General features: G+C 42.2%; 2 protein-coding genes across 6 annotated transcripts in view; both read right to left on the bottom strand.

The window, feature by feature from the left end:
* The window catches only part of LOC110855799 (serine/threonine-protein phosphatase 4 regulatory subunit 1), a 28,444-nt gene extending 10,740 nt beyond the window's left edge, over positions 1-17,704 (bottom strand). The window contains exons 1-5 of one of the 3 annotated variants that reach the window (XM_022104183.2): positions 17,107-17,704; positions 16,586-16,703; positions 10,686-10,792; positions 3,684-3,826; positions 2,453-2,599 (exon numbers count right to left, since the gene is read on the bottom strand). In XM_022104183.2, the coding sequence (XP_021959875.1) occupies positions 2,453-2,599; positions 3,684-3,826; positions 10,686-10,792; positions 16,586-16,703; positions 17,107-17,110 (519 nt within the window). In that variant the 5' untranslated portion in view covers positions 17,111-17,704. Of the gene's footprint in view, positions 1-2,452; positions 2,600-3,683; positions 3,827-4,786; positions 5,791-10,685; positions 10,793-13,913; positions 13,955-16,585; positions 16,704-17,106 lie in introns of those variants that run through there. The other 2 variants (XM_035856824.1, XM_035856826.1) reach the window with 2 other exon arrangements.
* A 949-nt stretch (positions 17,705-18,653) lies between these two features.
* LOC110855943 (RING finger and SPRY domain-containing protein 1) lies at positions 18,654-23,632 on the bottom strand. Of its 3 annotated transcripts, none has more exons than XM_035856831.1 (15): positions 23,518-23,632; positions 22,105-22,700; positions 21,966-21,996; positions 21,798-21,874; positions 21,692-21,718; positions 21,593-21,623; positions 21,309-21,482; positions 21,154-21,220; positions 20,899-21,039; positions 20,681-20,796; positions 20,427-20,570; positions 20,136-20,350; positions 19,881-20,036; positions 19,681-19,785; positions 18,654-19,567 (listed from the first exon to the last, which is right to left on the bottom strand). In XM_035856831.1, exons 2-15 carry the CDS (start codon positions 22,407-22,409, stop codon positions 19,477-19,479), a joined length of 1,680 nt encoding a protein of 559 aa, XP_035712724.1. In that variant the 5' UTR covers positions 22,410-22,700; positions 23,518-23,632; the 3' UTR covers positions 18,654-19,476. The 3 variants fall into 3 exon arrangements, with proteins under 3 accessions (XP_035712724.1, XP_021960066.1, XP_035712723.1); XM_022104374.2 differs by lacking the exon at positions 23,518-23,632 and adding an exon at positions 22,977-23,227; XM_035856830.1 differs by lacking the exon at positions 23,518-23,632 and adding an exon at positions 22,844-22,975.
* Between the last annotated feature and the right edge of the window lie 1,707 nt (positions 23,633-25,339).

Below are 25,339 nucleotides of genomic sequence, written 5' to 3'. Positions count from 1 at the left end.
GTCCTCTTGATATATGACGACAGAGTCGGAACTCGTCAAATATGGCTGTGATATGAAGTGCATTTCCACACACCACACCCAATTTGACGCGATACGCCCCCATCTCCTCCTCCAAAACGATGATGAGGGACTCGTCGCGTGGCCACTTTTGGGATGACAATGAGGGACGAGCGAGTGCATCTGCCGCGAAGCTCATCAAAGGTGGCTGTGATATGAAGCAGAGAGAACATAGGTCACAGCCGCTTTGACGACTTTGCAACAGATCTCACGTCCTCCGAGGTGGGTGGAGCGGGCGGAGGTGTTCTTCAGCTGCTGGAAGGAGGCGAGGACGGATGCATCTGAACCGAGAGTAAAGCGTGAAAGACAAGGTAGTGAGATGATCACTTGAGGGCCACATCTCCACTACCCATGTCTTTCAGCCTTCCACCAGCAAAACGTCATCCGCTTTCTCCCAGGAGGAACCCCCGTCATGTTTCTTAATGTCGGAAATCCACAGATGAGAGCGGAGGTGAAAACGGCAGTTAGTGTAGTCGAGTAGTGAAGTCAATAAGTGTGGACATTATATGTTCTCATTAGTTCTCAAGAACAAGTATGCACAAATGCTACTCCTCTTCCCATCATGTGTTCTCACTTTGGGCTTTTATGGAGCAGGACGTCTCAATGCGAGGGAGCAATAAAAGCAGCACCCCTTCACTTGGAGCAGACAAAGGTGCTCTTGATGAATGAAAGCGTCTCCTTTGTGTCCATCACACACACAACTTTGTCAACCGAGAGGAACAGAACAGAGAGTCATGATTTTTCTTACGAGCCCCCTCACAATTTGATGCAAGGGTATTGCATTGCCCATTGTATTTCACAGCTTTCCACCCACCATCAAAAACGTTAAAACAAATGAAATGACTATTTGGACCAAGTTTCCCGTGAAAGTGGAAATGAGACATTATTATCTGGTGCGTGTGTTGTGTATGCATTTATGCATGCATTCCATGAATTTCTCCCACCTTGATTGAACCACACGGCGTGACATTCCTTCCTTAGCTCCACAATGCACAATGCAAAAACCCAACTGCAGTTTATCAACTGTATTTGTGTTTCCATTTTCCTAAACTAACAAGCAATCAGGGTGAGGGCATAATATGCAACTGTGACGCGTTCGAAATGGAGCAGTCCATAATATTGCAGGCAGATCGCAATAATAATATTATGCCATGAGTTGTCTCAACAGCCAAGGGAGCACACCATCATCATCAGCTTCGTTGTGTGCAGACATATAATGTCCATGACACACATATAGCCTTCTCACCATAGGCTATAAACTTGTTAAAGTTGCAAATATGTAAGTTGCGCAACCAATGATCGCTGTCTCTTGTCTGAGAGACTCAGACTAATTGGCCACGTTCCAAACGCCATGTTCTCTCAATCCAGTTGTTGATCTGCACACACACAGATTACATGAAGCTCTAGTACATAGGCACATATCCCATTGGTGGGTGGAATCATGGTGGTGCAACACAACAAACAACTACACAAGTATGAACATGCGTTCTCCTTTTGGCCGCCATACATGCATGCACGTATTTACGTTGTTTGGGATCCAATTAATTTGCAGACTTCAACAAGAAGAGGGATGAACAAACCGATAAAAGAGAAATTTCGCAAGTCGGGGTGCACGATTAGTATTTTTAAGCACTTTTAAATAACACTTGGGAAAGCACACTTTTCCAAATGTGCTGGGAGCTAATGATGATGCAGGGCACAATTTTACACGACGATGCGTATATATCTTCCTTCTTGATTTTTTAACTGACCTCCGTCGTCCACTTTCACTCTAAATAACGAGTCTTTGTGCATAACGAGTGGACGAAGCCAGGACCCTTTTAGATCAATGACGATGATGATGGGACGAAGAAAAGGAAACCCAACTCATCCATCTTGATTTTCGGGTAGGATTTCCTCCCCAGGACTCAAATCACCATTACATCAAGCATCTCACGTAACTAGTCATAATCCCCTCAATGTCACTCCAACCAACCAGCCAGCCCATTCTCTTCCCTTTTCACCAATATCCAGAAGAAAGAAGCTCCCACTTTATCGTCGATGCCTCTCAAGCTAAAAAATGAGCACACATTATGTAAATAGAGCTAGCAACAGCACGTTTTCTCCCTTGGAAGGCCTCTCTCGTTTCCCAATAAATTACGACACTCCGTGATTTGCCTCGTAAATTGGAATCCAGTTTAGCAGGCATTGTGCTATACTCTTCTATTACTCAACCCACTCAACAACCAACCAGCAGCCCTAACAAACAAATCCACTTTAACAGGAACCTTATTTCCTACTTTAGTATGATGATTTTTTAGCACATTGATTGTCGTGAATTGATCAAGCCTCCTATTTCCCTGATGATGGATTGTGAAGGGGATTTGGAATGATGATCAATCAGTTGTGCCCTTACCTGGGTTATCTCCGTCCGATAGTCCTCATGGGCGACGGGCATGGTGAACTCCATCACAATGGGCACCACATGCTCTTCCACTTGACTAGGAGCAATGATTCCTCGTTCCACCAGCAGCAAGAGACCAGCTTGAGACGTCTTCCTCACCTGGAACAAATGACCCTTGTAATTTCGTAGACACGACTGGGCCATGACCACGGCATCAACTTTCACTCATTCAGCATTGCTCACACAGTCACAAACTTTCCCCGTGCTTCCAAGCCGAATCACACATTTAATAGTGAATTATGGGGAAAACCTCTGAATTAAGAGTTATGCATGCATGATTACTCACACGAATGTCGGGATAAAATAGCAAGTCAGAGGGCGGGCTTTCCCCACAGCTCAACGAGACTATCAGGGAAGTGGCGATTTACTAGGGGAAGCTATGAATAGTACTAGTCTGAGATAGTAATCTGTGCAGGTGCGCAAACCTATGTGCCGTATGTGTGTATGAGTGAGGGTGAGTTGACTACACATGCAAATTTTATTAGGCACGGTGACTGAGTGGTAGTTTGTATCAGAAAATTTGGCTCTTTCATCCACATGTATAACTGTGTATATACTATTGTGGGTTCATACTTTCACCTCAAACTCGCCATTACTACCACTCACTCACAAGCTCGAATGAGCATTAAGCCGCATGACTTTCTCCAAAAAGAAGAAATTTCTCTCCTTGTTTGCTTGCTCCCATGTTGGTACTTTTGTGTGTGGCTACTTCTATGTGTGTGTGGCTGGTTATATAACATTCTGAACGTGTAATGCAACGACCGACAATATTTCACCACATGCAAACAACTTGCTCCTAAATTATTCCTCCCTCTGCTTTCATTCAGGAATTTATAACCAGAAATTCAACTGCTTTAAAGTAGACATTCACACAGTAAGGTTATGTGTCCGCGATAACAAGGCAACCCACACAGCACCGACGAAACTTTGTTATTGTGATTAGAGTATACACGAGTGTGTTGTGAATGGAAATAACAAGCGCACGTAAACTCGTGAGACACATTTGCATAAATACATACGTAGTGGTAAGATAAAGAGGCGGAATGAATTGTAATAATAATACGACTTGCATGCTTTCACTCGCTACATTGGAATGAATGAATGAATGAAAGAAAATGTGATAAAATCATACAGACCGAGTGCAAATAGTGAAATTGAGTCAGATTGAGAGTGGTCGTCTTACCTGAGTGAACTTGTCAGTGAGGAGTTTGACGACGTGTGGGAGGATGTGTTGAGGAAGGACGTGGTCCAGGTGAGGCCCTTCCTCGTGACAAAATAAGGCGATTTGGGGAAGTTGCTCCATCACAATGGCTCGAACAGAGTACTCTGCAACAACACACAAAGAGAGATCAACGTAAGGAACGAGTTGAAAGGAAAGGCTGGCTGAGGAGTGTGTGACGTTGGCATTGTTAAAGGGCTTAAGGTTGGATCGATCTCACCACAAAATCAATAGGCTCAAGATACCCTATGAACACACGTAGAATGAGGTGAATGAATGCTTTCACTTTCTTGTAAAATTCCCCTCCCACCTGACCAGCATTAATTCTCATCCACTTTGGTTGGAACGAAATAAATAACATTTATTCTCGTGTTAATATCTCGACTCCTCACCCTCACCACTCCCAATACTTTTTACTACGACTGACTGGACTGACAAAGTCCCCTCAACTACGTCCCTTGCATTGCATCATAGGTGGCCTCTCTGTGGTTTGACCATCTTCCAAATATTCGATAAAAACATGGAAAAATAGGTACGGGGTGCAAGTTCTGAGTCATAATAAATCAGCAGTTTGTGAAAAGAGGAGCCTCAACATTGGGAACGGTGCTGTCCACCATACTCGCTCGCTTGACAAGCGATCGAAGCAGCATTATTACCAACCAACCAACCATCATGAAGCGCATTGCTGTTGCAACGAGAATGCTTTGTGGTGGATCCAGTTTCAAATAATATTCTCTCTCTCTCCCGTAGCAGTAGTAGTAGTATTCATAGTAGCAGTGAGTAAAATAAAATAAGGGAGAGGAGAGAAGCTCGAGTCTGAGAGAGAGATCTTTTTTGAAAGAGGGGTTGTGCGCAACTGCAACCAACGCCGCATATCCGAACTTCGGATCGATACTTGCAACGCCTCGCCTCCACCAACACACGCTCTCTCTCTCTCTATTTCTCTCTCTTTTGGTGAGCCATCCGACCATATCCATCCGAAAACCAACCCTCGGTTCGGTTGGATCCCACAATTCCAATCACGTCTCCCCGCGCCATCACTGCGACCGACTCCTCGTTTAGCTCACTTGGAAGAATCCCTCTCCTTCTTCTTCTGTGATAATAATATTCCTTCGTCGTCGTCCAATTCTGCTGCCTCCTCGCTCGCTCTCTCCAACAACACTTTCTTCTTCGTCTTCGGCAGCAGCATCCTTCCGCCGCTACACAAAGTCATCATCAGACTTCCTTCCCTTCCTTCCTTCCTTCTCCTGCTACCACCACCTACTACTGATCCCACTACGACGGAATGTATATGGTCACAAACAACAACTTCTTCCATCCAGCACGCACGGAAATAATATAGTAAAATCCACACACAGCACACCGATTTTATGCCCCACTCCCTTCTTCCATTAAAACAGCTTCCTCGTACGTCAGGCCCCAAAGTGTTGTGTTTACACAAGGTGCAACTCTCGCACTATACCTGATGAAAGTTTTATCTCGGATATTTCAGTTCTGAAATTGAAATAATCCACTCACTGCTGAGACACTGGTATCATGGTCCAAATTTCAGACGAGTCGTAGTCTAGAGTAGTATGCAGTCTCTCCTGACCTGACAACCTCTAAGTCTGCCCTGGTGAGTACATAGTAATCAACCGACTCTTTGGATGGTCGAAATTGACACCACCACCCACACATCACTGCTGCCGGCAGTGTTTAAGCAAGACGCTGCAGGAGAAAGACACTGACACCACGACGGAAGGAAATGAATCCATACAAGTCAAGGTCGATAAAAAAGTACGACAACTCTGCTCACTCACTTTTTAGATTGGAGCCTGATAAGCTCATCCGCACCACACAGAGAGAGAACAAGTCGGAGTAAGTTGTGGCGGTGAAGTTGGTGAATTTGGTGATGGGTGCGAGATAGTGGAGATGACCAAGAGGCCACACAAAGGTACAAAGGCCAGTGAAGAGAGGGGGGGAGGAAGTCGGATAGTATGGCGAGTAGTGGTGTTGTTGTTACGGGAGAAGCGAGAATTCCCTGTGACACGGACCCACACGCCAAGAGTGGTGGCAGTGGCCCTATTGTGAGCCGAGTTGGAGGAGGTCGGAGATTATAAGGAAGGAAAAGGCAGAGAGAGTGAGAGAGTAAAATAGAGAGAGAGGGGAGAGAGAGAGATACGATACGAGCAACTCTCACTTTACTCTCTCCGTAAATTCGGGACTCCCGAATTCCGGCAAGCAGGAGCGGAATAGAAACCCGTAGTGAGTGCAGCGAGTGAGAGAGGACAACGTACCTAGGAGTAACTCCCCGTCTCATTCTTTTTACTACTACGATTCGGTCTTTCAAATCGGTTGTAGACCAGACTCCGCCCACCCCATCCATTCTCCGAAGCCCGGTTAATGGTCTCTCTCCGAAACTCCGAGCTGAGGGCACAGCAGTCACCGGCCGCGCGCTATGTTCCTCCGATCCCATTCTCACAAAGCCAATACTCACTCTCCACCACCACCACTTTTACTCCATTCTCTTCAACACTGCATTTCTCAGCAAAAAAGTTGAACCCTATTCATTTCTTCCATGACACAGCAGCTCAGCAGCCTTTTTCATACGTTTCCCTCACATAACAAACAAGCTCTACAAGATCGCCTCCACCTTCGCTCTCTGTCACCAAGTAGTTGGCTCTAAAATCGTAAATATAATAATAATGATAAGCCCGTGCTCGATCAAGATAACTTTTGCCAATGACCAGCACCGCCCGAGCTACCGCCGACCAAATCCATTCCAAGAAAACCGGAACAAAACAGAAAAGAGATTCCAGAAAATAAAGTCCATCATCCTCTTTTCTGGTGAATCATGTATGCATGTACGTCTCATAAAAAGCCCTGCATTTCTCTCTTTCGCTTTCGCAGTGAGCAAGCATTGGGTTTCTAATATGGAAGGGGGAAAGGAAGAAAATTCTACGAGTGAATTACCACGCGTACAACTCGTAAGTAGAGAATGGAGAGCCTAAGCCAAGGAAGGAGTAGGAAAAAAAACTATCGTTTCTCGTCAGTCTGTCACTTTTTGGAGTTCTCGTTCCTCCTTTCATTTCTGCCATTGAGAGAGCAAATCGATGGAGCCCCCTCCCATTTTTCCAACATTTCTCCCTCTCTTCCTCCACGGACGGACAGACGTACATATACATACGACGGGATCTGGAGACTTTCTCTTAATTCATCCTCCCTGTATTTCTCTCGCTGATGATATTACTTTCTTTTCTTGTCGCTCAATATTAACCACAACCACCACATACACACAATTCAATTAGCATTTTCCCTGCTTTCACTCTACCCCTGCTCTTCGTCAATGAGCACAATGCCGTGTGTTTGTCTTGTTCAATGTACGTTGTCCTGCTTTCTTTCACTTCTTAGCCCAGCCATGGCTTATAGAATCGTAATGTTCGTCTGTCCGAGACACATCAGCAAGTAGGTGAACCACTTCACCAATTTAGAACAACGTGGTCTTAAAGTGCGTAGATATCTCAAAATCTTACACCTTGTTAGAAATTGTGGATGAAGGTGCAACTCAAATGAGCCATTCGATGGAAGAATGAAAAATCAATTAGGAGAATCTTTTTACGAGATGACCCAACAGGTGACAGAGTGACCCACACTGGACTGAGAAAGTATTTGGCTCGGGCTATATAAAAGCTGCAGGTTTTTCTTCAGCAACTAATGTCTTGTCAATCTCGTTCCGCTTAGATCTGGGCTCTTAAAGTTGTGGTGGTGGGCAAAGTGAAAGCACTACCTCCGCAGGAACTGTCCGTCTCAATCCACTTTATAGCTTTCACTAATAGGCACACTCGCAATCCCATCCATCATGGATTTACTCGACAGACTCATCTCACGTTATCTCTGTCTCTTTCTCCAGACAAATTCCACACAGTAGTTCAGCGCATTAATAACGTGTTGTATTGAAATTAAATTAAGAAAACAGCTGCTCCCTCCCTAAATTAACGAGAATGAGCTTTCTTTCACATTATATTGACATGCACACACAATTGTCACGTTTACTGGATCCTCATCATTCATTGGGAGAATAGTTTTCTCGCAGCAGCAGTGTTGCACTCTGTGTTCGAACGTGTATCTATGAGTTATTATGTGAATTAGTTCGGTTCGATTTGATTTTGATAAACGATGTCATCTTTCAGCCAGCTGAAATAATTCCATATACGGAGGAGCAATATGTATAAAGTGTGGCCGTGGATCCCTTTCTTTCAGTTTTTGTGGTGGTCGAGTCGACCCAGTCATCTCATCGCACGTCATCGGAGATGTGCACATGTTCGTATGATGTATACGCTATTGCTCCGGTACATACATATTAGATGAAAATTCCCTTGCATCTCGCACTCACTCCCTCAACATCTGCTCAACAAAAGCTGAAGAATAAGAAGATCGCTTTTCATTTCCGGTCAGGTTGCTAGAGCTTCCTGTCGTGTGGCACGGCACCAATATTGCCATATTTTCTTCATTACTATCCTGCACATACCTCCTCCGCGTCAAGTTCATCAGCCTCCCCATTGTGCAAGCCTTAGCTATGTACATATGCCTTATGCTTCTTACCTTCGGCCACTACGGTGATAATCCACGCCACATCTTCAACTCAGCCACAATCCCGTGAATACCCAATCTACTTATCCAATTGCTTATCCAACCCAATCTCCCGTCTTATTTTTGATTTTACAATCATTGCAATGCCTCAGGTTTAGCTCGGCAGGCTTATATGATCTCGTACCAGGATTAACGAGTGGTCACATTACCTCTCTTGTGGTTGTGTTGTCATTCGATGCCCATAGTTTCAGCCTGCAACTTTCAGTCATTAGAACACGCCACGCCACAGCCAGCCTCATCTTAGGCGAGGAGAACGACAAGGGCAAGGGTGCTGTGGGTGAATCTCAACACTAACGTGAGTGAGTAATGAGTAATGAATCATATATTGCTTCCTCCTCATTCAATGTGCATATACATTGCTAACGAGGAACGACACTGATCCATCCACCGAATTTTGTAAATGACACCCCACACTGATTTCTCATCAAATACTCGCTTGCCAGTTGAAAGATGACAGTTTCTAGCAGCAATCGCCAGGCATATTTAGGATAGCAGCTCAGCAGGAAAGTTTGCTTTCCGCAGAGAATACATAAATACATACATAAATAGTACATACATAAATATGCAACCTTAGATCTGCAGAATACTGTATGCAACATAGTATCCACCAAGATCACGAGAGATTCTCATCATCTGCCTGCCACCTTTTCCTCCAGACTGTCAGTATGATCAAGAGATTATGAAAGAAAAGACATTAAAATTTGGCATGTTGCAGAGGGGACGAGGAGCTTAAGAGAGGTCCGGTGCTGACTTTCCCATAGGACCGTGAAAATGGGGAGCAGTCAGTTTTGTTTCTGAAACTCTCTGCCACAACCTAATAGCAACTAAACAGTCAAGCCAACTGCAACCAAAATGCTGGGAACACAGGAAATGGACACATCCATGTCAATCATCGCGAGTCTACGCCACAAGTCGACCAGACGTTGATGATGTTAATGATCATGACGCTGCTATGTAGTAAATTCAAAAAGTGGTGGATTCACCCACACTGCACTTCTATCCCCCCGTTCTTTCTCCCTACGTAAAAAATAAATGTCAGCAAGCTCCCTTTCTCGTAATTGTTTAATGATAAACTACTGCAAAGTTTTGATCCCAAAAATGTGTGATGTTGGCTACAAAAGTATTAAAGAAAAATGGAGCAACTGGCGACCACAGTGTGTGTGCAATTGTCCCCCCTCCTCCCCGGTTCTTCTACCAAGCTTACGTAACTATATTGTGTGTGTCATCTGCCAATCTTCCCGCTGCACAAGGTAATTTGTAACTAATTTACACTAGACAATTCTCCAACACGGTCATTACAGTCTGTCCCCTCTTATTTTCTAATTTAATTTTCCTTCCTCGTGCCAGGCAGCATCGCATAAACCAAAGAAACCGAGCTCGAGAAACCATCCACAACTGAAAAGCGTTTAATTATTAGAAAGAAATGCCACCATGTGTTTTGTAAACGTCCTTTAATTTCCTGTTGATGTTACAGGGTCATACTTGATCACGTTTCAATAATATGCAAATACACAATGCAAACTGGATACGTCAGTCGGCAGCAGAATTATCTCATCTGTTCCTTCCGTCAGTTTTGTCTGGGTGTATCAGATAATTGAAAGTTAGTCACGTGTCAACAAATTGGAGATATACACATGTCCACTTCGTCACTGCATGAAGACAGCAAGCAAAGCAAAACATAGTATGACAGCCCACGCGTCCAAAGACCAGACAAGACTACTGGTTGGTGGACTTTGTCGCCAAAAAAGAAGATTTTTGGACACCAGTCATCGTTTTCCAAATTGTGAAGAAAGAAGAGACAAAGCCGACCAACCAACGAACCGGTGGTAATGCAACAAATGACACTGATGGCACACGACACGAGAGCACAAACCAAATGCTTTTCCCCGAAAAAAACTCGTCATGGACGAGTAGTTGTTGAGATATTCCATCCATAAGCCATTTATTTGGTTGACTCATTGTGCTTGTAGAAGGGCCAAGCCAAATTTGTACAAGTCAAAACAACTGTAGCAGCTGCAAACTGTTTCAGTGGTCGAGTCCATTACTCTCATTGTTATGTTACTGGTCGAGACGACGTGACAATCAAGAAGAGTATGGCACACGAACAGAGACACGCTTACGGCCCGTCACCATTACTGTTTCCATTTCGTTCCATTTCATCCTACACTGTTTATGTATATTTACTAATGACACCACGTAGTAGTGTGGTCAGCAGGCACACGACGATACATGAATATATGGATGACACAAGTACGAGTGTATGTATTCGTGGGTTCGTTCGACATGCCACTTTAGATGGGGAGTGAGCGATACTAATGGATTCAGAAGATTCCTTACCTGTGTCAACTGCAAGTTTGTTAATGATGTCGATTAGGCATGATACATCCTCATCCGTGGTGGAGGTTTGACGAAAGGCTTCCAGCAAATCTTGTGCTGCTGATTTTCTGCAACAAATACAAATTTTTGCATATTTACCAACCCATTTTAACTAGTAATATTGTGTCATGTCTCGATGAATCACTTGACCGGGACGTTATTTGCTCTGCTAAGAAATCTAATTGTAAGGTAAGGTTCGTTGTTTATGGATTGACCAGTAACTAGACTTGGAATCTCGCCATAATAATATACACAACCAGCATTTGTCGCATGAATTCAGGCATTTGTGTTACAAAAAGTATTTTGGGTCAAACTATGAAGGCATGGGATCTCCTCTCATGAATCGACCACCACAAGGTGGACCAGAGCAATGTACTGAATGCACCAATGAACAGCAAGATCAAACGGGTAGAAGGGAGGAAGCAGAAGGATCACATATTTACATGGACCCAACCGAACGGCCTAATAAAGCAGCAGATGACTTGGAATGCGTACGTATGGCAAGCCCTAGTTGTTACAGGGAGTAAAATGGTTTCGAGAGAGACTTATTCCTTCAAGTGGATCAGGCACCAAACGAACGAGAACAGCATAGTTCATTGCATCATCATCCTTCTCGCCCTTTCCCTCCCTACCATCTATAAGGCCCAAAGTAACAACATTGCATCTTTAATGTGAGAGCCGCCTTCCTCGCATCTGTAGTACGCCCTTCTTCAGTCCTGTTAAAACTGGAATGCTGCTCCGGAGCCATTTTGGTGGTCCCCCTCGCTCATTCCCTCCAACAACACCCAACTCACCAACCAACCCCATGTCGAAATCCATCCAGCAATTGAGGAGAAGTTGGAAAAGTGCAGCTAGTAGAATAAACCAACATCCTTACATATATATCTGACCCCATCCTCGGCATCCTCTAAAAGTGCACATGTATTGTACATCTAAAGGTATAGCACACGGCTCTCGAGCAAAAACGATTTCCTTCTCAAATGTTGTTTAACACTATTCAGCAGCAGCAAGGGGAAAGTCAACTCAATTTGAAAATTAACCAAAATTCTATGTTCTACAAGAAGCACTACATAGTAGTCCATCTGAATTCCCCTTCATATTTAACAACAACCACCGACTTGCGTATCTCTCTCCGATGCATAGTTTACACGAAACATGATGCGCATTGTGTATGTAACGCTCAACAATGGAACGGAATTTCATAGGTCGGACAATTCTGTGAGGAGGTAGGGTTCCAAGTAAGAGAATGAATGGTGGTATTATTCATGCAACTCGTATTCAAAATTCTATACTAACCAACAACCACCTGTCTGATTCCACCTAATCCACCTTTCGAGTTCAACACTCGCTCCCTTCTATTTGTTTACACACATGACACCATTTGCCCATTTCCTCTGGAAAGAAAGAGTGAACGCCGGCGACAAGGAATTATTATGTGAAGGAATGGGTGTGGGATTCGCTTCGTAGGAATCTCTTTCTTCCCCGATTACCTGTAGCTTTGCAAGTAAGGCAACTTTGGGTGAAACCAACTCTATACATAAAGTGAGTAAGTTATGTACTGTGCGGATGGAGTTAAACTCACGAGAAACCCTAGTCTCAGCACAAGGTACTTCAGGAGGCCGTAGGTTTAAGCTCCACCCGCACAGTACATAACTCACTCACTTTATGTATAGTTCACATCTGAAAAGTCATACGTATGAAGAATAGGATAACGAACGCAGGGTTGAAGAGCGTGAGAAAAAAGTTCTCTCTCAAGGACAGGAAAAGGGATCTTATTATTATAATCTAATCTTCCTCTGACGCTGTTTGTATATTTACCCATATACGAAATAGAGTTGTGTAATATGTAATAACCAGCAAAGCACACACCAATACCAACCACATAGCCCAACCACCACATAAAAAGCTGAGAGAACGAAATAATAACGGGAACGGTTTCTACACAAAAAACGTCGAACCTCAGTCGCTGTTACAGACAATGTTCAAAAAGGAGAAAAATTGCAGTTTAAAAAAATCCCAAGCCATTCCTTGCAACCGAATAGAATTTATCAACATTATGTGAGTGCTACATTAACATATGTCTAATTTGTCCAATTAATTTGGCCGGATCGGAGAAAAGTGGAATCATTGGACTACATGCATATGTAAATAGACTTTGCTTTTCACTTGTACCATGGTGTTAAGTACCATAGGCCGCGGAAGCTGTGGGGCATTAAAGTCATGACGTAATGGGAGGGATATGTTAGTTTTGTTAAAGTTGCATAATTTTTAGGGAGCATTACCCCAAAATTCGGCGGCCCCTGTGTACTGCAGTGCAGTGACGATGAGGGTAGGACTGCCTGCAGAAGTAATGTTCTTCCCGTTAACACAGCCAGGAGGAAAGGATGCTACTCAAATATGCTCAGCAAAACCACATTCCAATCTTGGAAAGGAGCTAACCCTAAGACGATCTTCCTTCTCGCTAGCTTTTACTGCACCTCAACCCACCCTCCTTCATATTCTCATCGTCTTTCTTCTCTCTGAAACCCCTCTCACAACTTCCTTTATAGCCGACTAATCCGATAACCGAAATCTCGAGCGTATGAGCAATGATGCGAACAATTTATATAATTTCCGACGGCATGCTTCAATTTTGCAAACTTATCAGCTTTAGCTCCATGCCACATTTACAAGATGAATTAATAACAATTATCGCACGCATGATGCACATGCTATTATACAAAAACAAAACATTACAACAGCGTCATGGAGGATCAATCAAAGTAATAAAAGTAGAACGAATACTGAATTCACCATGTGACGGGTTTGTTATCCATAACCTCGACACTAAACCTCTACCTACAACTGAAGTATGAATGAAAAGTTTAACCATATGCAATTGGGATGGATGAGGTGAGGAAGCAGGAATGCCACTTTGTAGCAACAAAAAGCAGTCAGTTTCAGTTTGTTCTCAAATTGATGAATGACAACTAAAAAAAACACTGGTGCCCTGCCATGTACCTCCTCCATCAGGTGTGGCTGAGTGAATATTCATGAGGAGAAACCAACTAAAAGGTGTCGGATTGATATTAAAATTGTTTAGATTTAACGATTGGTCAACAGGGTGGAATGTATATCGAAACCCAGTCACTACCACTACGATGACTCATGCTCGTGAGGTAATTAGATGAGTTTATTGTGGACACTCACCCCCTTCTGGATGATAAAGGTAGCATTACTCACTCCATAAACATTCCATTCCTCCCCCATTCCCATTCCGAGAAGGAAAGAAGACAAAGCATGCCAAGAAGCCAGCCAGGCTACCGAATCCGATGATGGTGGCACTTCCTGTGCCGAGCTAATTTACGGCTGCTCGACATCATCCATCCGGTCCAGAGAAATGATGAGCCAGTCTCAATTGCACAACATTTTTTGCAGCTTTCTCTGCTGCGGCTTCTTTCATCCAATTATTCAATTTACCACTGATTGGCATCAACTTGTCTCCTATACCCTCCTCGCCAATCTAACCTGATTCTTACAATTAGTCAGGGACTAAAGGGGTTTTCATAATTATTTCGAATGTGGAACGGAATCTAGGTGAAAGCAATTCCAGTTTCTGTACGAGACTCGACAAGGTGAATGTTAACATTTTGCAGGTTACGCTCTCTTCTCAACTCCCCAAGTTGCCGATAATTTGAGCATCGCAAGCCTTCCAAACAAATGGAAATCGTAATCGCAAATCGTGTATGTTTGTCTGAATGAATCTCATTATCAATGAGCACTGCCCACGCCCAATGGGTTGATACTGATAATGGATATGATCACAAGGATTATCAGCACGGAGCACTGTTATCATTGCACTTGAATTTACAATAAGAACTCGCTGCTATCTAGCAACCACCACACCATGTTTTGAATCACTGTTCGACGAGTTCATTCACAAAAGCGGATGATGATAATGCACTGAGTCATACAGAGAAGAGCACGCACTACTACTTACTACTACACTACTACTACTATCCACTCGATTGCGTTTTACTACGTTGCTCTCTCTCACTTCCCACGCCAAGTCAAACCACTGCACCACAACCATGGCTGCGAGATTCGCCAGTTGACTGTCACACTTTTATTGCAGCATACCGTATCCTATCCTAGTTTGTTGTTGTTGCAAAAAAGTACTTTCAACTCGATTACTATTCTACAAAGCATCGCATTTTATCTCTGACGAGCACAATTAAATAACTGACTCCAACAACTCCTGGGTCGTATATACATATATTATTTGGTAAGCCAACAAGTATTCGAAAACCTCGAAAACACAACACCTGTGCCAACAGAACAGAAGCAAGCCAGCCTACGATGCATATTGCATACCTCCCTCAAACCACCCTCTTCTTATTCTTCTCGCACAACACTTTCCTAGTATCAGACAGAAGTACAATAATAAGTCGTAGTATTCCTAGTTTTTTACTGCCTCATCGTCGTCGGCCAACGATCTGTGTCTCGCGTTTAGTTTCAGGGAGGAGTGACATCAACCCTCTTGCAGGGATGATGACAATGATGAAGAAAACCACGCCAGGGAGCAGTATTATCGGTCCTCCAACCAATGAATGTAATGGCAGTACTGCATACGTAATACAGCTCGGCAGAAGAAGAAGGAATAATAATGCGGTGCCAAGAGCATCAATATACAATACATGTTGCAGCAAACAGGGCATAAAAAACACAGACAGCGCATACAAGATACTGTCAGAGGCAGTATCGTAGTAGTATCACCATCAAGTTATGTACTCGGACTCTGCATAAGTAGGTCCATACGACGAGGACGACGACGACGGCGGCGGGAACTGGTTGTGTATGTGTTGCAGAGACTCGTAGCGTGATGCTTAAAAAATAAGCCAACCACCTTCAAGACTAGAATTCTATCCAAGAGGCTTCAGAGCAGGACGCGAGGGGAGGATTGCATATTATGTCTTGGTCTTAATCTTGCTGTCTTGGACGACTACAGTACGATGATGCCAAACTAACCACCGCCACCACCACTGTTACGTTACGTCGAGTAGCGTCTTCACTGGACCAGATCGCACAATGGTGCCTGCAAAACCTTCTTCAACAACTTGTGTGTGATGCGATCCCAAGAACGAGTATGAAGAAGAATGCCCACTAGGTCTTGTACTACGCCTGGCACAACCACTACTGTTGCCTTTTGTTGATCTTCTTGGTATTATCAATACCCATGTATGTACGAGCAATTTACTTGTGTAATGTACTGCTCACTCGATATGAATTGAATGTGATCCTCTTCTCTCCTCCTCCTTCATTCACAATGGGCTCTCGAAAGAGAACCACCGACGACGACAACGACAACGACAACGACGAAGGAGGATCAAGTTATTTACGTAGTTAACTAGTTAACCAAAATGATTAAACAACAGAGAAGCAACTCAATACTGGTGATGCGCGAACCATGGTCACATCACAAACCCCACCAGAAGACTTGAGCAACAGCAACAGAGTCATCATTAAGTAGTGCATGATTATAGTTAGTTAGTTAGTTGGGGAGAAAAGCTGCGAGACAAGTGGCTAAAGCTAAATAGCGTATGGATGGATGAAACTACTGATGAATATTTACAACACTCCAAACAAATTCCTTCCACCACCAGAGCTTCATTCAGTCGGCATCTGAATGAGAGAGATTCAAGTACGTAATATTTTTCCTTCGACATATTCACCACCACTACCTCACTCACTTACAATGAATGAAACATCGGACGGATGCAACCATCGACAATCTCTCTCTCTCTCTCTTCCCCCATGTGGTATTTATGGAGAACAAAAATAAATAAAAATAATTATGATATCAAGGATATCTTTGGTCCTACCTTTCAAACACAGCGCCCGACATGGATTTATCCTTCAGTTTGGCGAGAAGATAGCCATATTCCTCGGTATCCAGCTGACCCTCGTCCCCACCCCCACCATCACAGACGCCAAACCCATCTGAAAGTTTATAACCAAAGCACACGATCAGCAAACTAATTGCACAATACGTACACCCATCCGCCAAACCCCACAAGTTATTAGTTTATAATTGAATTTTCTCAACATGTTCCCCCTCTTTCTCTTGCATCAGACTTTCTCTCAGTCGTGTACTTGGCCCCTCTCATTTTCATAATATTGCATTATCAGCAATGCATTATGGGGTCCGGTTTCTCAAAATCTACTCCTGGGCACATTTCCTTTAATTGCATCCTACATCATCGTCTACTGACATCGAATGCTAACTAAAAGCTAATGAAATAACCAAGCAGCAACTTGCCTTTCAAGTCCTATACACTTGTTGTATTTCCGAGTCGAGGTAATTTTACACGGGAAATTAATTAAATATAAACTAATTACCTACCCATTAATTGACTTGTTTCTTGACTCTTTTTTCTCGTCTTCTTTCACCAGCACCACCACCCAACCAACCAAACCACTGAGGACAAGCGGCCGCGTCGTCGTCGTCGTCGTTGACCACGATCACGTTAACTTTAAACTTTATTCTAGTTAATTAGCAGACAAAGTTAGTTAACAACACACGACGTATCCTCTTCTTCTCGTCTCACTGGGTGAAGAGTAGTAATAATTTTATAACAAGTAAAACTGGGCCCTTGTGTGACTTATTTATTATTGTCGTACTTCTCCTTTTAGCACATTTACCTCCAGTTGTACGTCATGGAGAAGTATATTATGTATATTGTACAGTTTAATTTAGCAGAATGAAAGACACCTAAAAAATAATGCGAATTATTGTCAACAAAGCCCTCCGCCACTTTCCGTTAGCTCTTTCTCTCTCCAGACAAAACAAAAGTGAAAAGTTTTTGGCAAAAATAATTGAGTTTCCCTCTGCAAAAAAGGCCAAGTGACGGACGACCGCGGAGATGAGCTAAAAAGGTGGCAATGCAGAATATATTACGTGGTGCGGTGCTTTCTAACGAACTGAATGAACTGACTGTATTTTAGGTGGGCTTAGTTAGGAAGTCGCAGCAGGAACATGTAGTTTTTGGAGGCGTAAGAAGAATCCTCAAGCAGAAGTGGCGGTTGGTGGTGCAGCGTCCCGATTGGTGGTGCTGGTGGTCGAATCTAAGCTCAGAGGAGACGGCGAGATTTTATTCCATGCACAAAATATCTCCTTCCGTATCTCAATCTCCTCAGTCTCAAGAAGTTGAGACTTGAGACGTTCTTCCTTCCCCACTTTCTCCAGCTCCATTTCCCTCCCTCCCTTTCCTCCAAGGAGAGAAAGAGTCCTACTTGTTCTACTACTTGTCGCACCAGAACAATTCATCATCTGCTGGAGTTGATGCACTGCAATGCAAATTGTTGTGCCTCTCTCATGGTATTTTTTTAAGAGTTATGCTAATTGAAGCTGAGGTCCGTCCGGAAGTGGAGGAAGAGGGAGAGAGGATTTCAGATCAAAGTTGGTGTGGTGGTGGCGGAGACAGAGGGCTATTTTTATCTCTCGATTTTCATCTTCTTCATTATATCACCCTCCTCCTCCTTCATATGCATGTACAAGCTTTCCACTCGTATAGAGAGATTCCACAAATAATAAGACACATATTACCTTAGATTATGATATTACCGCATAGCTTGCACATGTGTCACTCCTCAATTGATGATTGACTACGACTGGGCTCACTCTATTTATTAGCATGCCTCGTAATTAGTGATTTCCAAAGCGGAGTTTGTGTGCTATTCGGCGATAAGTGCAAATTACTAATTAATGTTGTGACGATGCATGGGAAATTGGGAAAGCATGGGCTGCAGTGTGCACGCTACAAAAATGAGACAAATGAAAAAACCATGTTGGATTTTGGTCACACGATCCATTTCATGATACAGTCGCTGCACGACCTTGCGGTGCATTTCGGTTTTGTAGGTAAATATGTAGTAAGTATAATCGCATGATTACATATTCATATAGTAAGTAGATGATTTATTCAGTCAGGTACGAGAATAACTGCGACAACGGGTCGAACGACGTATCATATATTATGTATAATAATAATAATAATAACCGATGCGTATTTTAGGATGGTTGTACATATATTTCGATAATAAATTATTTCGTGTCGGGGAGCAATAATATATATTTCATAAAACATCTTTCCACCGACAACGCCATATATAATTGATTGCTTCTTTCTATACCAAGTATAAAGAAAGGGACAAAGCATATGCTTTCTCTGTTACAGAATAGAAGAGGGTCCTGTCATTGTGCATACAACCCTATGCACGTATTGTCGCTGTTTAATATTAATTAAATAGTCCTCCGCAAACTGACTCCTCCAAACTTGACTGCCGTCTTGATTCAGGGATTCAGGATGACGCCATCAAATTTTCACTAATCACAATTTTTTACATCGACCACGATGCATGTCAGGGGACAGGCATAATTTTGGAGGTTATCTTCAATGTGCATATATAGAATTTGATATATAAGACTGTCACGGATTAGAGATTATTGGAGGAATCACAATTAGCACCTTGAAGAGGATGATGAAGAAGAAGAACGGGTATATTATACATATATGTGGATGGCTATTGGCTTTTCGTGTAGTCGATTTTAATTTGATTTAATGCTTGCATTATTTTCGTAATTGGCTAATTAAGTACTCTTGTTCTACTCCTCCGAGGTACGTACGAGAGTATACGAGGCATTGTCAGAAACTCATGTTGTGTTGTAGTAGGTAAGCGATGCATAACGCAGCACAGTCCACTTTATAAGGGTTTAAGCTTCGAATAATGTGATCTTGTTCTCAATGACTTTTCGACACAAGGGGCAGCTTTCCAACTGGTCGGCACAAGTGTTACAAAACCCGCTATAAATTACGTTAAAGTTTGAAATTTAAATACAACAATTAAAAACTTGTCATGTTGAAGGCACAACAAGGGATATATATACAATATATACAACAAGGGAAAGGACATTTACCAGTGTTCACAAGGGAGAAGCCTCACATTCGCGATGTGATCATAGCAAAGGTTGCAGGAATTTTCCTTTACGCTGACTTTCCTGAGATACTCCATTTTCAAGTGCCTGACACAAGGAGAAGGATGAATTAAATTGCATATTAAAATCGGTAAATACACTTGAGTAAAAGGTGCACGAATGAATGATAATCTTCTTGTTACCTGGGCAGAACCACCCGGCACTCGTCTCCCAATTTGGCGTACTGGTTAAAGTTTTTAAAATGTTTCCCTTTCGGAGGAAATTTGAAAGGCCGACTCCCAAAATTGAATTCACATTGTTGGAATGACATAAAACTCCCGGCTGCGAAGAAACCGGATCTGAAAGTTGCATATTAATTGTCAATTTATAATTAATTTAGATATACATTCAAGTATGTATGTGATTATGCAACAACACGGGAAAGTGTTTGCACTTACTTGGTATGCTTAAAAACGTCTGTGTGGATCTTGATGAGGGCCCCATTGAGATAAAATATCATTTCAAATTTCTCCAAGTCAAGGTAAGTTCCCAGAATGTCGCCAGGCTTCCAACAAGGTGTCGACATCGGCTCACTCTGTGCTGCTTGCCACATTACTTGTCGACATCCATCGTACGCCACGGAAAATTCGTCATCTCCAATTCCATATCCTTCCTGCAAAAACAAAGAATGTATGTATCCAACAATTATTGGGTTAAAAATTACTAAATAGAATGATGGCTGTGCATACATGATTAAGAAATTTGCTAGCTTTTGTAGCCCATCCAATCTGCATGACGCCTTCAGTAATTATGAGAACTTCATAGTACCATGTGCCAGAGTCCACTTGAAAGGTGCTACGTACACTTTCAAAGGAAGAAGCATCACACCGTGCCTTAATGGTAATATTTACATAGTTAACAACACTAATAGATCAACACTTATTCATGGTTGAACAATAAACAGATGGCTGCATGGACAATTTTGGTTTTATAGACGAGGTACCTCTAATCCACTGGGTGAAATTTTTAAGTACTCGCTAACATCATAGCTGTTGAGTATGACGTTTATTCCGGAATTATCCACCATTTCATAACCAAACGGTCGGCTTGGAATCATGACTGTGAAATTAGCAACATATTACTCTCAAATTGTATTTTACTAGAATGACTTGGCAGCATTCTTATTTTTATCAAACATGTCTCAAGTGTATGTAGGCTCACAAATATTGTCGAGAGACCACTGGGAACAAAATCCAACTTGTCGTTGGTCATATATTTCGGAATCTGCCATACTCTCAAGTTTCAGTAATGGGTTCTCGGAGGTGGATTGGATGCTTTTCATTATTACAGTCTTATTCTCGCCTAGAAAAGTAAAAAATGTGAGCAAAGGATACATATCAACCATAGTTGATTTAAACATGATTAATAATTAATCAGTTTCAGCTAGATAAAAAAGTGCCGTGAAATACGTCTTACTTGTTTGAGCAAACTTTTCAAGGGCAATTATGGCAAACAAGATGATGGCTGGATTCACCGTCGGATTCTAGAATTGTGCATTAAGAGAGATTCATTATAATATTTTTACTTTTCATCTTGGTGACATTAATTATTTAGCTTGAGTATGCACTTACCAGTTGTGATATTAAGTAGTTCATAACTTCGTCATTTAATAAAATCGTGCTGTTTTGTCCAGCTAACTTCTCTGCTAAACATCCCAGCACAATGCATATGTTTCTTTTCTGTCGAACATCATAATTTGTGTGGTTTGAGAGACGTAAATGTTTGCTAAGTTGCATCGCATTTTCCTGGTAGAGGAAACATTATTAAAGGAGTTAGAAGACGTTGCATGCGGTATGTTTGAATGCAATACAAACTAGTAGTCTAGTTCTTTATTCTTTCATGAGACATAAAATACCTTTGTGGGGAGGGGACAATCATCCAGGAGCCTTTAATAATTAAACAAATTATTATGATTGTGCTTAATGAAAATCACAATTTAGAGTTACACCCTTACAAAGAAATGACTGCGGGACCCAAAGGACTATTAGGAAAGTTGTTAAATTGAATTTGATTAAATGATAATGATTGGTAAGGCAAAATTTGTCACACAGATAACTCACTCATTCATCGGAATACTGTTCACCAGGGACGTCACCACCATGAGCCAACCTTCCTCTAGTTCCGCTATTCTGTGCAGCTGCAAAAAAATAATGTTTTCAATCTTATACTAATTTTACAACCGTATAAAAATAATTGTCTCCCTCCCCCCACTAATTGCAAACACTTACCTTCACCATGGAAGAAGGAGCCTCAGCGTCACTGCCACAAAAAATAAATACGTTCAGATGCATAAATGTTCAACAAAACTCTGCTTGGTTGGTACTACTTATGAATCATAAGTTCTGATTAATGTGTTTGTGAGCATACTTGCCAACCAGAGTTCTCAGTATTTTGAGCGTTTCCAGCACATAGCTGTCGACGAGGGGAGGACTGAGGTGGGTGATGAGAAAGTTGGGGTCAGAGGCTGCACTGCTGGTGGTTCGGTCCGACCCAAGTGTGTCCCTGTTGTGACCACTGGTAACTCTGCCACCACCGTTCGCCGCAGAGTCTCGGCTGCCTCCACCACGAATCTTGCCCCACCGGAAGCAACAGGGGCAGTTGAGGGACGTGCAGCCGCAGCAAGTCGTGGTCTCAGATGATGAACTCCTGTCCTTGCACAGACAAAGGCCCATCTCGTCACCGCACTCGATCTCTTCAAGAAGTAGATATGTGTGGCAGCAGAAGAATGATGCTATTCAATGTTATCATTGTCACTCTTCTCCTCTCGTCGTCAAGAATTTTACACGTTTTGGCACCATTGTGCTTGCTAATAGGTATTCAATTATACTCGTTGATCACACACTGTAGAATAATAAGTACACTCCAATTTGCCGACTCTGTATCGTATCGCATGAAGTGTGTCGGTTGTCAGTTCCGCGTCCTAATAATTAGGTCAGAATCGTGCAGAGTAAAGCTCCAGATTCCTACAAAATTAAAAGCAATATTAGATTATATATTCTTAAAATCCTAATAGATTATAGATATGGATTTATGTTATTAGCCAAACTACATTTGGCTAATAACAAATAGATGGCCTTGACATTTTTCGAGCATCTGTATATTATACCATCATGGTAAAAAGAATGATATCGAAACTACAACTAAATCGATAGCAAAATATATATTTTGTGGTTAAATTATCGGTTTATGATTAGTTAGTGATCACCGAAATGAAATATACGCCCAAAACAACAACTTACATTCTTGTGCACTTTAAGTCAATCACCGTATAATCTATTCTTCCTACTGCCGATAAAAGATATTCGTCTGAAGAATAAGCGACTATGTTATTAACACGTGACACCGATGTCAAAAATATGCCCTTGTGGTTACAACAAGTCCCTAGCAAAATGAACACCAAGACCAAAAGTACTGCTGGGCAGCAGCATAAAGGAAATCTAGAGCTGTAGTAAAATGTGGCCAAGTGAGTGGCTGATGTGTGTATATAGTATTTCCCTCTTCCCGTCCTACCTAATGCCACTACTAAACCTCGTCATACGCTAACCCACTGCAACAAGGTTGATTTGTACATAACACACTATATACACCGCATTGCATTGAGAAAACCTCCTATTTAGTTCAATCCTTTCACTCACCGACCGTCTCACCGTCAGTGAAATTGACAAGAATAGTCTCACTGAAGAGTGCTTTCCCTACGTGAATTGCACCCTTATTGGCAATGACACTGTGTTTAGGCACTGAAACAAAGTGGAAATATGCGAAATAGACTCCCTCGCTGACCTGTTCTGATTATTGGGCAATTGTCCAGATCCAGATTGGGATTCTTTTGAAGAACGCTGAATTAAAGTGGGATGCAAGAATAGACGACACCACGATTTGTCTGCATGTGTGATACAAGTCTTTAAAAACAGTGCAGAGGTTGTTTGGCTACATGAACAATATTATGGATACGAGCCGATTAATTTAATCAGGACAGGGATGCATTTCGTGAACCTGCAGATTGACACCAAGCTCACTAAACTCCCAGTAATCGCTATCAGACAACTCACTTACTAACAGTGCAAACATAATAAACATATCAATCGGTTTATCGTATACATATACAAACACATGCTCTGATAAGTCATGAAGTATGAGGCCGCGATGAAGTAGGTAGGAAGTCACTTATTAATTGAATCTCAATTAGAGACATGTGTATTTATGAGTCTAATATTGTGGATACACATTCAACAATATGTACATAAGTACAATAAGATCGATGATATTGTAACGCTACAACAAAAAATTATTATTATCATCCCAGCTCACTCGTATTATAGGAAGGGGTGTACCATGAATGACTCAGCATCCTCATGCACCTCAATCAAAGCTACGTTTTTATTCTGTTTTATTCTCTACGCAAATTACACGCTGGATTTTTGCAGACAGTTGATTCCATGTTCTTCCTTCCTTCTTCCTTCATCTTCTTTCTTTCTTTCCTATCCACCACTCACTCACTTTGCACTCACATTATTTGCATTTAGGTATTATATTTTTGTGATTTAACACACGTATTAAATCTACTCGACTAATCCGATTTCACTTTCGAAGGAATTAAACGGTGCATACCTACGCACGAAATGTTTCTGTCCTTTTTCGGAGGTGGTAAAATAGCTACGAAAAGACTTGCACCTCGCATTGAAAGGCGATTAATCCTGCCTTCTTCTCCACCTCCACCTCCACCCACACACCCCACCTTCCTCATTATGGTGGCATCCTAATCATATCATACCTGTACTAGAGTATACAGTATAATACATAAACTGTTTCATGTACATATGAATCTCGAGGAGCTCAGTATCAGTCAACCGCATTTACATACAACAATTATTATTGAAAATGAGATGATTCATGATGATGACACGACTACTAAATGTTAATGCAGTACATAGCTACAAGTTGTTCCTCAGTCACACGACGACGAGCATTGTTGCAGACGGCATGTGAACATGTGTCGTGGGTTTGTTTGGTCAACCTTGCTTAACCGTTTCGCATAGTCCACTGCTAGCTACATAGTTCTAGCCATGACCGCAACATTGAAATTTGACGCTGTATGGTAATTATCAGGTCGACCTTGGCTTCTGCAATTACTCCAACAACGTGCTCCTTCCATTCGTATCCATCCGGTCTCGTGCTAATGGTCAACAAACCTGCTACGAGGAATGCATAATACTTATTAGTAGTTCCTTCCCATGAACCAACCAATTTCCACTCCCCGGCTCTACGATTCATACTAAATATCATTCTTCAAGTCCTTTGTGAAGGAACGGAAATAGTGGACAAATAAATGGTGCAGAAATTGTGCCCACGCTCATGTCTACGTATGCAACCAAAAACGTTATCCATTTACATATTCTCCATGAAATTATCCCATGCGTGAATAATATGCGTGCATAATAAATAGTTAGCCGGCGATTTCCGTTATGGTTTGGGTTGGTTTTGTGGTACTGGATGAATGACGGAAATGCATCAGTTTTGCTTGTTCTCTTGGTATTAATATCTGTCCTCCTTAAGGGGAAAGGGTTGGATAGCATGTCGACAAGCCTTCTTGCAGAATGCAGAG

This window comes from Folsomia candida, unplaced genomic scaffold (assembly GCF_002217175.1).
Source record: "Folsomia candida strain VU population unplaced genomic scaffold, ASM221717v1 Fcan01_Sc014, whole genome shotgun sequence".
Taxonomy (NCBI): Eukaryota; Metazoa; Arthropoda; class Collembola; order Entomobryomorpha; family Isotomidae; genus Folsomia; species Folsomia candida.
The sequence above is the reverse complement of the archived record's forward strand: the minus strand, read 5'-3'. Positions and strand labels throughout refer to the sequence as shown.

Excerpts from the sequence above, each read along its gene's own strand:
- LOC110855943 (XM_035856831.1), bottom strand. The coding sequence starts at position 22,409 with ATGGGCCTTTGTCTGTGCAAGGACAGGAGTTCATCATCTGAGACCACG. Across the intron at positions 21,483-21,592 it reads ATTGTCCCCTCCCCACAAAG|GAAAATGCGATGCAACTTAG; the intron begins GTATTTTATGTC and ends TTCCTCTACCAG. Across the intron at positions 20,351-20,426 it reads CTAGCAAATTTCTTAATCAT|GAAGGATATGGAATTGGAGA; the intron begins GTATGCACAGCC and ends TTGTTTTTGCAG.